This window comes from Protomyctophum parallelum (assembly GCF_964188405.1).
Source record: "Protomyctophum parallelum genome assembly, chromosome: 22".
NCBI classification, from domain to species: Eukaryota; Metazoa; Chordata; class Actinopteri; order Myctophiformes; family Myctophidae; genus Protomyctophum; species Protomyctophum parallelum.
The window spans coordinates 32043942-32061194 of NC_139714.1; the positions used below are offsets into that span (position 1 = coordinate 32043942).

Consider the following 17253-nt stretch of genomic DNA (forward strand, 5'->3'; position numbering starts at 1 on the left):
CGCGGGCCAAAGATAATTCATTCACGGGCCTGATTTGGCCCCCGGGCCTTGAGTTTGACATATATGGGTTAAAGGTATATCCAGTGATTTCACTTAATTAAAATATCACTTATTCTTTTGTTTTGTTGTGATAATCCTCTCTACTATAGAGTGTGCTGACCATATAAGGAGTTCCTCCCTGTCCCCAGTTAACCCCTGGGGGTCAAAAAAACGTAGGTTTCGTTTTTGGCTCTCTATCCTGATTGGATGAAAGGCTTAGGTCCCAGCCAAAAACGAAACCTAAGGTTTTTTTTTGAGTGAAATCACTGAATATACCTTTAAAGCGGAATGTGGTAGTTTAGTTTTCTTTTTTTAATTTTATATATATTTGAATTGTTTGGGGAAATTGTGGAAATAGCAGAGCTACAATGTGTCGCATGATGACGCGTTGTGCGGTTGTAGATCAGCTATTTTATTTGATTGACTTTTGGGGTCATTTGAAAAGAAAGCGTACAGTACTGTAGCTAAATATTTACCGCAGATATCAAGGTTTCATATCCAACCAAGATCTTATAGGCTGACCCATTATTAGTACGGGCGGACGAATGGACCACTATGACCATAAACATTCACAGTGAATTGTCTTTGAATCTTTCATTTACTGCGGCAGCGCGGTCATGACAAACATCTGCATTACTTAATTAACAAAGAAGTCTACACAAATACAGAATGGAGACGAATTTGATATTTTGCCTGTTATCTCTCCTATGGTACCACATCAATACAAGACACAATCTTATCCAATGACAACAACATATTCCAAGTCTTTGATCCGAGAGGCTACATCTCAACAAATGATGGCCCCGTGGCTCAAATGGGCCAACACATAATGGACCTTGATATGAAAAGAGTTGAAACTAGAAAAAGTGCCCTTCTGGGCACAGGTCTCCACCAGGATAGGAATGTAGGACATTGCAGCTTGCCTTCATCTGGTGGTTGGATAAAAGGGCAACAAAAGTAAACTAGTGGGAATGTGGGTGCACAATTTCACGCGATGTGTTCATGATTTGCAGCATTTTGTTTGAAACTGAGCACTCCTGTGAACTTTGGAAGCCAATCTTAACCAATCAGGATGGAGTCTGAGAAATCTGAAAGACCCGTTTCGTTGAATGGCTCTAGAGAGACTGTGTACCAATTTGCGTGATGTTTGGACAAAGGCCTCCTGGTGGCGCTATAACAGGCCGTTCTGGAAATTTTGGGGCAGAGGTTCATCGTTGGCATCCAGGGAGTGTGTGTGCAAAATTTGGCATCGACCGGGTTAACGGTGGCCGAGATTAGCTGCTCACGGACACACACACGGACGGACGGACGGAGTGCAAAACATACTCTCCCCCCATGCCTTCGGCCTGGTGGAGACAAAAAACCACTGAACCACAACGACCTGGAGATAAACCACTGAACCACAACGACCTGGAGATAAACCACTGAACCACAACGACCTGGAGATAAACCACTGAACCACAACGACCTGGAGATAAACCACTGAACCACAACGACCTGGAGATAAACCACTGAACCACAACGACCTGGAGATAAACCACTGAACCACAACGACCTGGAGATAAACCACTGAACCACAACGACCTGGAGTTAAACCACTGAACCACAACGACCTGGAGATGAAGGTGAAGTTCTTGGTGTCCTGCACGCCCAGCGTCCGCGAGAACAGGAAGTAGACGAAGCCGCCGTCCTTGAAGGCGAAGCGGAAGTCGTGCAGGTAGCGCAGCACGAAGGGGTTGGCCTGCACGGCCGAGGCGTCGATGATGCTGTCGAACACGCCCCACTCGCCAAAGTCCTGGAGGATGCGGGTCGAGATGAGCTTGGTGCTGTCATGACTGCCATAACCCTTACCCACCTGGAGGGGGAGACAGAGACAACTTTATTGTCACATCACGGTTAAAAAAAAGAAAGTGTGTGAAATATTTGTTTTGTGCATAGTTTGTGCAGAGTTTCCAAGAAAAAAGTGATTTTTAAAACATTGAACATTGCATGAGTAGTTAAATTAAGTCAATTTCAATTAATTAGTTTATTTTGTATCGGGGGGGGGAGGGGGGGGGGGACAAATAAAAACTACACTAAAATGTTAGGAGGAGAAGAGATCCAGCAGAACTAAAAGTAATTTTATGCTTAGTTGCATCCTGAAAATTGCCCATTTTCAGCTGAAAATTGCCTATTTTCAGCTGAAAATTGCCTATTTTCAGCATGCAACCAAGTCTAAAATCCAGACGTCATCAAACCCTGCGAGAATACATTTTAGTCGACTAACTCAACTGTAGATTTAGAGTCGACTAAAATCTTATGATATTTACTCCACTAAAACTAGACTAACACTAAAACATTTCAGATGACCAACGTGAATAAAACTAAATTACATTTTATTACTTACAAACGACTATAGCCCTTTCAGACGGGGAGCGACTGACATTTTCAATGAGAGGCGTGCGTTTATTTTGGACAGCGCAGAGAAGTTGAGGGGCGATAACGCAAGGGTATTTTCACGGGTGAGGCGGTCCCGTGAAATCGCGCGTATGCACCAGGGGGGCAGTCAGACAGATATTTTGTGAAGCCTGAAACTCCTGAAAGTTCATATAATGGCCTGTTGTGGCGCTGTCACTGGACCCAGAAAAACCCATAGCCCCATAGAAGTCCATGTATTTGGGCCCAACTTCACCTAGACTGTATTACCTTAATAAACATGGTCATGAATACTTTCTGCTTCCAGTCACTAGTTTAAAGTCTCATTTCTAATGTCATAATATTCTTTTTGGAAAATTATGGTCCCATTTATAAAATAAATGACCATAAAGTCGCGTATGTTCTGAGGGGCGTGGCTACCGTTACAGTCTATGATCGGGATTCCCCTCCCACTCGAGTCAAAATAAAAACCAACAGAGAAGAAGGGGGGAAGTCCCGCCTCGTTGTCTGGGCAGCCAATGGCCAGCTGGGCCCAAACGGAGCCAGCCAATGGCCAGCTGGGCCCAAACGGATCTAGAAAGATGGCGACTTACAGTGCAGGAATAACAGGCTTCATTTTACGTCCATGTTAGACCCGGGGAACGCTTTGTCCATATTTTTTACAGTCTATGGTATGCACACTCCCGCGGGCAACTACACCTGGCTTGTGGGCGAGGGCGTGGATTTTAACGTCCCACGCCCCTCAAGAGCTGACCTAGAGAGCGGACTAGTCGCTGATCCAGGCGACAGGCGCCTGCTGAAAGAACCTCATGACAAAGAAATAGAGATGCACGATTAATTGGCAGCATAATCGGAATCGGCCATATAAAAAAATGCCATATCGGTATCGGAACGGTCTCAAAATAATACTGATTATATAATCGGTTTTCACCAACAAAAATAAATAAATGTTTAAAGGACCACTTCACCACTTTTCAACTTATCTTCATATAATAGGTCCTCACTAATAATCATGATAAAATGGCACGACTTCTTTCTACTCAGTCTGTGTCTCATAGGAGGGCTGTGGGCAGTTTAGAAACAGTCTTCCAGTGACATCATCATTAGGCAGATTATTTTTTGTTTTTTAAAAACAATATTGTTTTACAAAAATGTTTAGATTGTCATTATCGAGAGAAGGATGGCTTCCATTTTCGCATTGCAACTTTTCAGGACTAGAAAGCCTGCAGTTTTTATTAGCTTGTATTCCCCATCGATGATGTCACTGGAAGACGGTTTCTAAACTGCCCACAGCCCTCCTATGAGACACAGACAGAGTAGAAAAAAATTGCGCCATTTTATCATGATTATTAGTGAGGACCTATTATATGAAGATAGGTTGAAAAGTGGTGAAGTGGTCCTTTAAGCATATCATACTATTTAATTTTTGTACTCAATCTCATTCAGTAGTCAATTCAGTTATGAAAACAGACACTTGGAAAAGAGAATATGCTATTTATTTATTGACTGAATACTTTAACAGAATTTGGTCCAAGCCCCTAGGAGGGCCTACAGTAGGCTTGTTTTCATTGTGGTCCTCTGTATATCGGAATCGGTCAGAATCGGTATCGGCAGATATGACCCTACTAAAAAAAACTAATAAATATTTGGTACGTGGCGGCGCTTTGTCCTCTCTCTCTCACCAGGAAGACGGTGACGTTGTCCCGGTCCTTGGCGTAGTACGACATGACGCCCACCACCGTCACGCCCTCCTCGGCGCTGGCCACGTACGTGCGCTCCCCCCGGGTGTCGCTGAAGTAGACGCGCTGCTCCACGTTGCTCAGGTTCCGCAGGGAGCAGATGCCCCGGAACAGACTGCCACAAACCACCAGCTCATCCTGAAATAAAACATGGAGCAAGAAGGGATTATTATGAGAGCTAAAGGAATAACAGGCTTTCCGCACAAAACACCACCACCGGCGGCGCACGGATTAGAGCTCATTTAACCCATTCTGACCTGAGATCAGATTCATACGCGGTTTCCACTGGACACACACTGGTTCTGATTAACCCATTCTGACCTGAGATCAGATTCTAGAAATGTCAGTCGCTCTTCGATTTTTCAAAAATAGCAGACCTACAAGCTCGTATCGCGCCACTCGGTGGCGCGATATGAGCTTGTAGGTCTGCTATTTTTCAATAGATAAAGCATAACATGATGCCAACACCAAAATGGGTGCCCGGTCAGAATGGATTAGAGCTCATTTAAAAAGTAATGATGGACTCATGGGCGGCTCTGGATGTGAAAGGGCAAATTATTCCAGAGCCTGGCGGGGGGGGCAGCCGCCGTGAAAGGCTCCATCAGCCTTTGTTCTTCTATCGGTCGCTTCTATCACATCCAGCTTTAGCTGGTCGGATGACCTCAGAGCCCCAGGTGCGTTGTAATTTACCCAATTAATCTCCCATCACCACTGCCAACCCAAGTACAATTTACAATTTACAATTTAGGCATTTAGCAGACGCTCTTAATCCAGAGCGACTTACATTAAGCAAGAACAAAAAGCATGGGAATACATCACATAAAAACATTTATCATGAAACATGCGTAAGCTAAGAAAGTAACAGTGGAATATCTATATTATGAGACTATACATATAAACTATATATATATATATATATATACTACTATGCTATACATATGTACTATGGCGTGCTATGACTATATACAATGCCATTATAGTGCTGTCTACATAACATGCTATAACTTAAGTCTGTATCAGATGCTATCTAAGTCTACAGAAATGCTATCTAAGGGGGTGGGGTAAGTGCTATGGGCCATGATGGAGTCTGAAAAGGTGGGTTTTCAGACTACGGCGGAAGATTGGGAGTGATGCTGCAGTTCTGACTGCAATGGGAAGTGCATTCCACAGTTTTGGAGCCAGAAGGGAGAAGAGTTTGGGACGTGTGGAGCGTTGTTGTCCCGGCGTTTTTAGTGAGGGTACTTCCAGCTTCCCTGCGTTGGCTGATCTGAGTGCGCGGGAGGGTTCAATCACACTTGCAATTAAGATATGGCCGGAGCCATACCTTTGGTTGCCTTGAATGCCAGCATCAGAGTTTTGTATTCTGTGCGGGCAGCGACCGGGAGCCAGTGGAGGGAGCGGAGCAGGGGGGAGACATGTGAGAATTTTGGCTGGTTGAAGACCAAGCGAGCTGCGGCATTTTGGATCAAGTACACATCAAGTACAGTGCACTTTCCATAACGTGAACCCAGGCATGTTGAGTTGTATGTTAGAAATGTTGAGTATGGGTCCCCCAGGCATGTTGAGTACACCAAAGTTGTATGTTAGAAATGTTGAGTATGGGTCCCCCAGGCATGTAGAAACTGCCAGATGCTAACTTGCATAATTATGTTGAGCAATTTTCTTAAATGGCATAATATGTGATCATACCATTAACCGTCATCACAAATGCTATGGCCGTTTTTAGCCCAATGAGTGTGTTGTTTTTTTTTGTTGCTAAACTAATGCTTGGAATGGATCATCAATCAATCAATCATCATCATCAGAACCCCCTAGTTTGACATGTCACATACTACATAAAGCATGATGACATTTAGATTTATTTATTATTTTATTTTTACAAGCCCTGTACGTACGGGCGGCCGTCGGCTACCGGCCTACTTGAGAACGATGCAACTAATACCCGTTGTCAACTTGTCATATAGCACCCGTTTTAACTGTCTGTCTGTCTGTGTCCCACATGGAGATCGATCTCTGTATCTGTCTGTGTCTGAAGAAGGCAAACTGTCTATCTGTCTGTGTCCCACATGGAGATCGATCTCTGTATCTGTCTGTGTCTGAAGAAGGCAAACTGTCTATCTGTCTGTGTCCCACATGGAGATCGATCTCTGTATCCGTCTGTGTCTGAAGAAGGCAAACTGTCTGTCTGTCTGTGTCCCACATGGAGATCGATCTCTGTATCCGTCTGTGTCTGAAGAAGGCAAACTGTCTGTCTGTCTGTGTCCCACATGGAGATCGATCTCTGTATCTGTCTGTGTCTGAAGAAGGCAAACTGTCTGTCTGTCTGTGTCCCACATGGAGATCGATCTCTGTATCTGTCTGTGTCTGAAGAAGGCAAACTGACTATCTGTCTGTGTCCCACATGGAGATCGATCTCTGCATCTGTCTGTGTCTGAAGAAGGCAAACTGTCTATCTGTCTGTGTCCCACATGGAGATCGATCTCTGTATCCGTCTGTGTCTGAAGAAGGCAAACTGTCTATCTGTCTGTGTCCCACATGGAGATCGATCTCTGTATCTGTCTGTGTCTGAAGAAGGCAAACTGTCTATCTGTCTGTGTCCCACATGGAGATCGATCTCTGTATCCGTCTGTGTCTGAAGAAGGCAAACTGTCTGTCTGTCTGTGTCCCACATGGAGATCGATCTCTGTATCCGTCTGTGTCTGAAGAAGGCAAACTGTCTGTCTGTCTGTGTCCCACATGGAGATCGATCTCTGCATCTGTCTGTGTCTGAAGAAGGCAAACTGTCTGTCTGTCTGTGTCCCACATGGAGATCGATCTCTGTATCTGTCTGTGTCTGAAGAAGGCAAACTGTCTGTCTGTGAAAAGTGGACTGGTTAACCCATTCTGAACGGGCACCCATTTTGGTGTCGGCATCATGTTATGCTTTAGCTATTGAAAAATAGCAGATCTACAAGCTCATATCGCGCCACCGAGTGGCGCGATACGAGCTTGTAGGTCTGCTATTTTTTGAAAAATCGAAGAGCGACTGACATTTTTTAGAATCTTATCTCAGGTCAGAATGGGTTCATCAGACCCAGTGTGTGTCCGGCGGAAACCTCGTATGAATCTGATCTCAGGTCAGAATGGGTTCATCAAACCCAGTGTGTGTCCGGCGGAAACCTCGTATGAATCTGATCTCAGGTCAGAATGGGTTAAGTAGGCTAATCAATTGTCAGGTGTGAGGTTGCCGTGGCAAACAATTGGCCGAGGCAGAGGCTGGACATTGCACAGGTGAGGAGATTTAGGCTGATTAGGCCCACATGGCAGAGCCTGACCAGAGCCTTTGGTGGCGCTTCTGGAGGACCGCTGGTCTGACAGACTGGAGGACCGGGGCCCGGGGCCCAGGCCAGGGGGCCCGGGCACTGCACTCCCTGCGGGGGTGTGGACTCTGTGGAGCGCGTGTGTCGAATTTGAAGTCGTGGGGCAAACGGTTCTCGAGTTACATGCATTACGCACACACGCACGCACACACACACACACACACACACACACACACACACACACACACACACACACACACACACACACACACACACACACACACACACACACACACACACACACACACACACACACACACACACACACACACACACACACACACACACACACACACACACACAGAAAGAAAGTTACCCAGGGTAACTGGACTAAGCTCAAGAACTTGTTTACAGCCAGGTAAACAACCCTGCTCATAGAACATGTCATGGTAGGGGGTTCAATGCCTTGCTCAAAGGGCACTTCAGCGGTGGTAATTTTAACGTGCCGGTCCGGGGATACGGACTATAGCGACCTTCACGATATCAAGACCGCTCCGCAAACCGTTCGGCCACCGCGGCGCTGCCCCAACGGTTGGCCGAACACAGCCAGAGACGTGGCACATTTAGAGTTAGATTTAGACCATAACGTTATGAAAATTGTTCAACATATTATGCAAGTTAGCATCTGGCAGTTTCTACATGCTGGGGAGTGCATGTATGGGGACCCATACACAACATTATGGGCACAGGTCTCCACCAGGATAGGAATGTAGGACATTGCAGCTTGCCTTCATCTGGTGGTTGGATAAAAGGGCAACAAAAGTAAATTAGAGGTAAAAACACTTTTGGGCCAGTTTATAGCGCCACCTTGAGGCTGAGTTGAAATTGTTCATGTGGCATTTCTTCCTCGGCCTAGTGGGAATGTGCGTGCACAATTTCACGGAAATCACGCGATGTGTTCATGATTTGCAGCATTTTGTTTGAAACTGAGCACTCCTGTGAACTTTGGAGGCCAATCTTAACCAATCAGGATGGAGTCTGAGAAATCTGAATGGTTGAATGGCTCTAGAGAGACTGTGTACCAATTTGCGCGATGTTTGGACAAAATCTGTAGGTGTACTGTGCAAAAACTTGTTTTGCACAAAGCGGCCTCCTGGTGGCGCTATAACAGGCCGTTCTGGAAATTTTGGGGCAGAGGTTCATCGTTGGCATCCAGGGAGTGTGTGTGCAAAATTTGGCATCGACCGGGTTAACGGTGCCGGAGATTAGCTGCTCACGGACACACACACGGACGGACGGACGGACGGACACACGGACGGACGGAGTGCAAAGCATACTCTCCCCCCATGCCTTCGGCCTGGTGGAGACAATAAAATCTTGGTGTACTCAACATGTCTGCGTTCACAACGGGGCTCTGTGGGCATAGCAGACTATAGCACCCAGGCGGCCGGCTGGCTTAATACTACAGCACCCAGGCGTCCGGCGGGCTACCTTGTGGCTGTGCACCAGCAGCAGCTTGTTGTGGTTGTCCGTCTCCTCGGCCTCCTCGCAGGCGGCGGTGACGGGCGGCGTGCACAGACGGTTGTCCTTCTGGGGCCCGGTGTCGGTGCGCGCCTCGGGCCGCAGCGCCGCGTCCAGCTGGTAGAGGGCGTTGACGGCGCCCACGTACAAGGCGGCCCGTGCGGGGGTCCCGCACCACGTTGTTGATGAGCCGCGGCGAGGTGAACTCCGCCCCGTCGCCGCCGGCGAGGGAGGAGGGGCTTAGGTGAACGACGGTGAACGCCAGGGCGACCCACACGGTCCATCGCCACGCCTTCCACCGCTCCATGTCTGGTGGAGAGAGAGAGAGAATACATTAATGTCTTCTGAGAAACGGAGCTGTCATTTTATTTAGCTGACAGCAACGTTATAACGCTCAACAGCCAGCGCCATGCGAGAGAGAGACACTCAGAGAGAGAGAGAGAGACAGAGAGAGAGAGAGAGAAAGAGAGACTCAGAGAGAGAGAGAGAGACAGAGAGAGAGAGAGAGACTCAGAGAGAGAGAGAGAGACAGAGAGAGAGAAAGAGAGACTCAGAGAGAGAGAGAGACAGAGAGAGAGAGAGAGAGACTCAGAGAGAGAGAGAGAGAGAGAGAGAGAGAGAGAGAGAGAGAGACAGAGAGACGAGAGAAAATAGAAAAACAAAACAGAATACTGAGGTATTTGTTTAAACCACACATCTGAGAGAGAGAGAGAGAGAGAGAGAGAGAGAGAGAGAGAGAGAGAGAGAGAGAGAGAGAGAGAGAGAGAGAGAGAGAGAGAGAGAGAGAGAGAGAGAGAGAGAGAGAGAGAGAGAGAGACAGAGACAGAGACAGAGACAGAGAGACAGAGACAGGGGGGGGAGGTTGTATGTGTCTTTGGTGAATGGTAATGAGAATGGAGGAGGAGGAAGAAGAAGCATAATTAGTAGCGATGCAGTTAAACTTGGCTGGAAGTTTTAGGTGTTTTAATTATTACTACAGCCTGAGGCCACAAAGTTCCCTGCTGTTAATAAAGCTTGCATGCACGCACGCACGCACGCACGCACGCACGCACGCACGCACGCACGCACTGCCCACTGTCACTACCCACTGTCACTACCAACGACGCTATAGGACATTTGCAGTCCAGAACAATGTTAGTTTAAGTAGAACACTGGTTCCCAGCCGTTTCTGCATCAGGGCCCCACTTGAAAAGCTGGAACGTGTATTGAGTATTGTTAATGTATTGTGGTCTCCCATTGAGACGTCATTACTAGACTCTGGTATCGTAGGACCAGTAGTAGCACTAGCTGAGGCTCATACTGTACGTTTAATAAAACCCCTAGTGAAGCAGCTGTGTGTAGGGAGAGCGATAGAGCGGGGCCTCCCACACATTGCAGCTTAACCCATTCTGACCTGAGATCAGATTCTAAAAAATGTCAGTCGTTCTTCGATTTTTCAAAAAATAGCAGATCTACAAGCTCGTAGATCCTGCTACCTAAGAGCTTGTAGGTCTGCTATTTTTGAAAATTCGAAGAACGACTGACATAGAAACATAGCTTTTTCAGAAAACTGTCAGGATGTAGAAGACATTTATAGAATCTGATCTCAGGTCAGAATGGGTTAAATCACCTCGGAAGTTATGCAATATGCAAATAAGCTGCACTGTACTTCTACGAAGCTTGTTACGGCTCAGGATTCAGTTCTTAAAAACTAAAAAAAACAAGTGAGCAGCGTTCTTATCCATCATATACATCATCATACATCACATTCCGTGCTCAGCCAATCAGCTGAGCACATTCCGTGATCACACAGACAGACACACAAAGCTGTGCATAGGAGGCGGAGCGCTCGCTCAAAAAAACAGATGAGAAAAAACAAACTTTCTCCCCATTCTCTCTCCCCCTCTGTTATGAAAGGACTGTAGGCTATACTGTACACATCGGTCACACATCAAAGGAGACGAAGCATCCGTTTAACCCATTCTGAACGGGCACCCATTTTGGTGTCGGCATCATGTTATGCTTTAGCTATTTAAAAATAGCAGATCTACAAGCTCATATCGCGCCACCGAGTGGCGCGATATGAGCTTGTAGGTCTGCTATTTTTGAAAGAAATCGAAGAACGACTGACATTTTTAGAATCTGATCTCAGGTCAGAATGGGTTCATCAGACCAGTGTGTGTCCGGCGGATACCTCGTATGAATCTGATCTCAGGTCAGAACGGGTTAAGTTATTGTTTTTTTGTACGTTAGCTCATGCCAACCATCGTCACACTCTCACTGCCTCCTCTTGAAGTTGCCCTCCCCCCCACCACCCTCACTTCTCCTCTTTCATCTCCCTCCCTGCCTAATGTCAACTCACTGCCTTTCACAGGTCTGCTGCGTCACAATGCGTCTGTGCGTGCCTGCGTGGGTGGGTGGGTGGGTGGGTGCGTGTGTGTGTGCGTGCGTGTGTGTGCGTGTGTGTGCGTGCGTGTGCGTGCGTGACTACCTTTTTTGGCTGACGAAAACAAAATAAAAACAAAATAACTGTGCTATGACTTATACTGAAACTAAGGCTAAACATACTGACAATTTCATCAACCAATAAAAACTAGACTATAATGTTAGGGAGGGACTAGTGGAGAAGAGAACATTTTATACGTTTGGTTGGGACCTGGGCACCATATATGGGGATTTTGAGTGACTGACTGACTGACGGACAAAAATGTACAATTTCATTAATGGTGGTGCGGTGCTTCCCAAACATTTTCCTATATTCATTGAGACCCAAAAGAGAAATTCTAAAACAGGTAGTCCCAATACTTCATTCTGATTGGCTGGTTACCGTCACGTGACCGGTGTAAATTTCACCGATAACCCACTCCTTCAATCACTTTGTATCATCCTGCAGCCTTGTAGCTGAACTGGGGAAGGGGAGCGCTTGATTGCTTTACAAACACATGCCGTGCGGGCGTCTAAGCACCGCCCGGCTCATATGACTGAATGTGTGGCTCAAGGCAGCCCCGTAAATACATCAAGCGCTATTCTCCCGTCACATAGGCTACTTGCGGAGCAAAACAAGGAAGTGTTTTGGCTCTGGGTCGCTCGCTCTGGTGGCACAAAGCGTAGATACTTTTGTGAATTTAATAGTTTTAATATTACTATATGTTTGTAACCGTTTTAGAAAAGCAATAAGCCACTCGAGGCCCCCAGCTTACCGGGTATTTTACACTGGCTGGGAGGTAGAAGAGCCTACGCTCCCAGGCAGTGTAAAATACCCAGTAACCTGAGACCTCTCGTGGCTTATTGCTTAACAGTTTGACTGCGGAAAACGATTTACCAGACTTTTAATCAACCCCCCTTCACTGCCGAGATTGTTGTATTACCTTTAGAGCATACGCTGAATTATTTGGGCTTTTAATCCGCGGAAATCGAGCGAAAAAAGCTTCCCCCGTTTGTTATGAACGGCCGGACCACCCGCCATCTTGGTACACCCGGAAGACGCAGCACAGGACCCTCCTCCATGAGGCGTTGAATCCCATTCGTTTGCATTGGCCTCAATTTCCCAGAAGCCCTAGCAGCCCACAGCATGTGACGATTTCCGGTTTCACCGTCACAACAAATGCATCTAGTCTCTATCTCCGCGGCAAAGACGGATTTTCTATTTATTTTTTACATTGCGGCGGATTAAACACATAAAACAAAAGTCGCGTATGTCCGATATGGCAGCGACATTAACCTGGAGTAATCCATTCAAAGCACGGAAACTGTTAAATTGTCCCCAGGCAGTGCATTAGAAAAATGTTTGAAACTTTGCTTATTTCTGAAAGTTTTAGGAAATAAAAAAAGATATTTAATTATCCCCAAACATGGGACTGTTTGGGAACCACTGTGCTAGTGGACTTGCTAGTCTGTCTCTCTGACTAATTAACTGTCTGTCTGACTAATTAACTGTCTGACTAACGAGCTCTCTAAGGGTCTCTCTCTCTCTCCTCTTTTGTCTCTGTGTCGTCTGCTGCAGTTTTAATACCCTTTCCCCTCCTTTCTTCTTCAAACTTTTAACACAGCCAAACTCGTGTGCGGCTGTGCACACACACACACACACACACACACACACACACACACACACACACACACACACACACACACACACACACACACACACACACACACACACACACACACACACACACACACACACACACACACACACACACACACACACACACACACACACACAGGCATTGTTAGCCGTTCGTGACTTGGAGGCCGATGCGACATTAAAGCCGATTGGCTGGGGCCGGAGGGATGCTGCGCGTTCTGATTGGTGGATCCCGGGGGGGATGAGGTTGCGATTGGTGTTAATGAAGCTTCCTGGAGGGAGGGGGCGGCTCAGACAAAGCGAGCATGAAACTCTGATTAACACAAACAAACAGACCGGGGCCACGCACGCACCGCACCGCACAGGCACCACGTGCACCACGCACGCACCGCACAGGAGTATAGTCTCTCTCTCTCTCTACCTCTCTCTCTTCCCTGGTGAGTTTGTAGTTTCTAGTCACAGCAAAATGCCTTCATGTGCATGTGCATGTGCATGTGCATGTGCATGTGCATGTGCATGTGCACATGTGCATTGTGTAATTTAAATCAGAGATAATTATGCATGGGCTGAATCAATGAAAAGATTGAATGCAGAATGACAGATTAGTTGTGGGCCCTGTCATGTCAGGCCCCCCAAATAGCCGATGGCCCCATCCATGCCTTGTGAGCTTGTAGATCAGTCCATTTTAAATTAGCCGATGGCCTGCTGCCTTGTTGTGAGCTTGTAGATCAGTCCATTTTAAATTAGCCGATGGCCTGATGCCTTGTGAGCTTGTAGATCAGTCCATTTTAAATTAGCCGATGGCCTGATGCCTTGTGAGCTTGTAGATCAGTCCATTTTAAATTAGCCGATGGCCTGATGCCTTGTTGTGAGCTTGTAGATCAGTCTACTTTTGAGTGGTGAAAGACATTAGACAGCTATATATATGCGTGTGTCCCTGGGTTCCTGGCTAAGGTCCGTCCAAGCACGAAATGAGCGTTTGGTTGATTTTCATCACCAAGTGTCTCACACACACACACACACACACACACACACACACACACACACACACACACACACACACACACACACACACACACACACACACACACACACACACACACACACACACACACAGTGAGGGGACATCTCGGTGTGGAACTATCGGAATGGATACACAGTGGAGAGAGGACAGGCAAATGATTCATGCTCGAGTGTTTAGACTATAGTCGACAAGTGGTTCTCAAACATTTTCATTCAAGGACCCCCAAATTGTTTTGTGCACATTTATTTTGCCCACAATGCTCCATCTGAAGATATTTTGTGCCGGGACCCTCTTACAAGATTATAAAAATATTGTTTTTCCGAGATCCAAGACAATATATATATAGCCCGAGCTACAATCTCACAATCTCAAATAAGATAGCTACAGTATAGGCTATTTAACTTATTTTGCTAGGGATCCCCTGGAGAACCCTCAAGGACTCCTAAAACATAGCTAAGATAATGTGTAAACAAACAAACATAAATTTTTTACAACACCGATTGATGGTGCTGTCAAACAAACAAGTCTATGAAGCTATCAATGGAATCTATGAAAAGATTTAATCTGCAACACAGTGTTATCCAATGTAGTGGAGGAGACCTCCCTGCTTCATCTCTCTCAGTGTTATCCAATGTAGTGGAGGAGACCTCCCTGCTTCATCTCTCTCAGTGTTATCCAATGTAGTGGAGGAGACCTCCCTGCTTCATCTCTCTCAGTGTTATCCAATGTAGTGGAGGAGACCTCCCTGCTTCATCTCTCTCAGTGTTATCCAATGTAGTGGAGGAGACCTCCTGCTTCATCTCTCTCAGTGTTATCCAATGTAGTGGAGGAGACCTCCCTGCTTCATCTCTCTCAGTGTTATCCAATGTAGTGGAGGAGACCTCCCTGCTTCATCTCTCTCTCTCAGTGTTACTGTATGTACAGTACCAGTACGTTCGTTTGTCTTTGCCTCCCTCTACTGTATATGTTTTTTTCCCCTGTTCTGTTCCTTTCTCTCTGGGGGTGCTCATGGAATAACTTTTCGGTTGGATCAGAAGTTAACGAGGAAATCAACTGAAATAAATGATCTGTGTGTTTCCAAATTCAGTGACAACGAACAAACACGCACGTGGCCGTGCGTGCGCGCCACTCACACACAGAGCCACACAACACACACACACCATTTCCAGCCCTCTCTCCCCTGTGCAATACCCCCCCCCCCCCCCCCCCCCCCCCAAACATCACTCCCACTGCATTTTTGGACAGAATCCATCCTCCCCAGTTCTTCTCAAGCCATTCCAGGACCAGACCCTCCTCAGTATACTGTGGACATGGGAACAGATCCAACGGCATTCCCACAGGAACAGGAACACATGATGTCAACATTCCCCCAGATGTGTGTGACTGATTGCTGCAGAGTGAGTTGTTGTCTTTAAGCTCTGCAGATCTTCAATCTGCTCCAGAGAACATCCAGAGAACATCCAGGGGTTCAGGAGACAGGAACCTCCATGTCTCTCTCACAAAACACTCACCACTGACTGACAGAGTTGGGTGTAACGAGTAACGGAAAATCTCGTTACTGTAACGACACTACTTTGGTCGGTAGCGAGTAATATAACGACACTACTCCTCCAAAATTGATAATCACACTACAGTTACTGGTCGCTTTAGTGCTGCAGTTACTCGTTACTTAATTGCGTCATGTGGCTGCTTTCAGCAGTGTTGCTTTGGACTAATGCACACAACGGAGATGAGTTGAACATGAACAGTAATGGTGCGCTGGAGTCGTGGACTAGAACATGTCAAATTTACGTCGTAAAATTGTCATACGTAAATTATGTGACAATGCAACATGCGATTTTATGGAGTAACGCCAAAGTAATGTAACGAGTAATTTAACTAGTTACTTTCTCCAGGGAGTAATAAAGTAATGTAAGGCATTACTTTTTTCAAAAGTAATATGTAATATGTAGTACCTTACTTTTATGAGTAACGGACCCCAACTCTGCTGACTGATTGAAACCGTTCCTCACAAACCCTGCATGCATGGTGCTGCATACCCCTCACTCAGGTGACCCAGCCGGGGTGATCAAGTCCCGACTTACGTACATCCCAGTAGCTATACCCTCAATCAGTCCCATTAAGGAAAGACAGGGTCACACAGTCCGCCGCTCCCCAACAACTCTGGCAGGACTGGGAGGTCTGGCGCGTGGGTTGACTCCTGTCCGGGCCCCTCCTACAGTACGTCTCACCAGGTCCACTCCTGCTCCCACCAGGTGCAGTGCAGGGCCTGTGCGTGGCACCAGACTCTCCCAGCACCGGACACTTCATTCAGGACGGAGTGGCGGATTATGGAGCCGCAGTGGTTCAGAAGGGGAAACAGGTGGTAATGCAGGCTCCGCGTGCGGCTTGAATGGCCCTCCTAAAAGGCCTTAATACCGTGGGCTCTTGGGGGCCTCCTCCTCACAGAAGACACAGTCTGGGGAGCCAACATATATACTGCTCCCGGGTAAATGTACTCCACTCGCTGCCTGTGAATTGCTTTGACCTATAAATATATCTTCTTGAAGATGTGCCCAATCACTGTCCACTCCACTGTGCATAGAGTGGCTAATGGCTGACAGACAGTGATGGAATCTATTGTGCGCATGAGAACAATACACTGGACATGAGGGCCTGGGCGCAGAGAACAATACACTGGACATGAGGGCCTGGGCGCAGAGAACAATACACTGGACATGAGGGCCTGGGCGCAGAGGACAATACACTGAGGACACGAGGGCCTGGGTGCAGAGGACAATGCACTGGACATGAGGGCCTGGGTGCAGAGGACAATACACTGAGGACACGAGGGCCTGGGTGCAGAGGACAATGCACTGGACATGAGGGCCTGGGTACAGAGAACAATACACTGGACATGAGGGCCTGGGTGCAGAGAACAATACACTGGACATGAGGGCCTGGGTACAGAGGACAATACACTGGACATGAGGGCCTGGGTGCAGAGGACAATACACTGGACATGAGGGCCTGGGTGCAGACAGAGAACAATACACTGGACATGAGGGCCTGGTGCAGAGAACAATACACTGGACATGAGGGCCTGGGTACAGAGAACAATACACTGGACATGAGGGCCAGCTGGGTGCAGAGAACAATACACTGGACATGAGG

General features: G+C 47.0%; 1 protein-coding gene across 1 annotated transcript in view; it reads right to left on the reverse strand.

Moving 5' to 3' along the window:
• LOC310853693 (plexin-B2-like) overlaps window positions 1-17253 on the reverse strand; it is a 280087-nt gene that overhangs the window by 83429 nt on the left and 179405 nt on the right. The window contains 4 exon segments of the mRNA XM_083758088.1: window positions 1653-1894; window positions 4137-4331; window positions 8984-9166; window positions 9168-9322. Coding sequence (XP_083614214.1) covers window positions 1653-1894; window positions 4137-4331; window positions 8984-9166; window positions 9168-9320 — 773 coding nt within the window. The 5' untranslated portion in view covers window positions 9321-9322.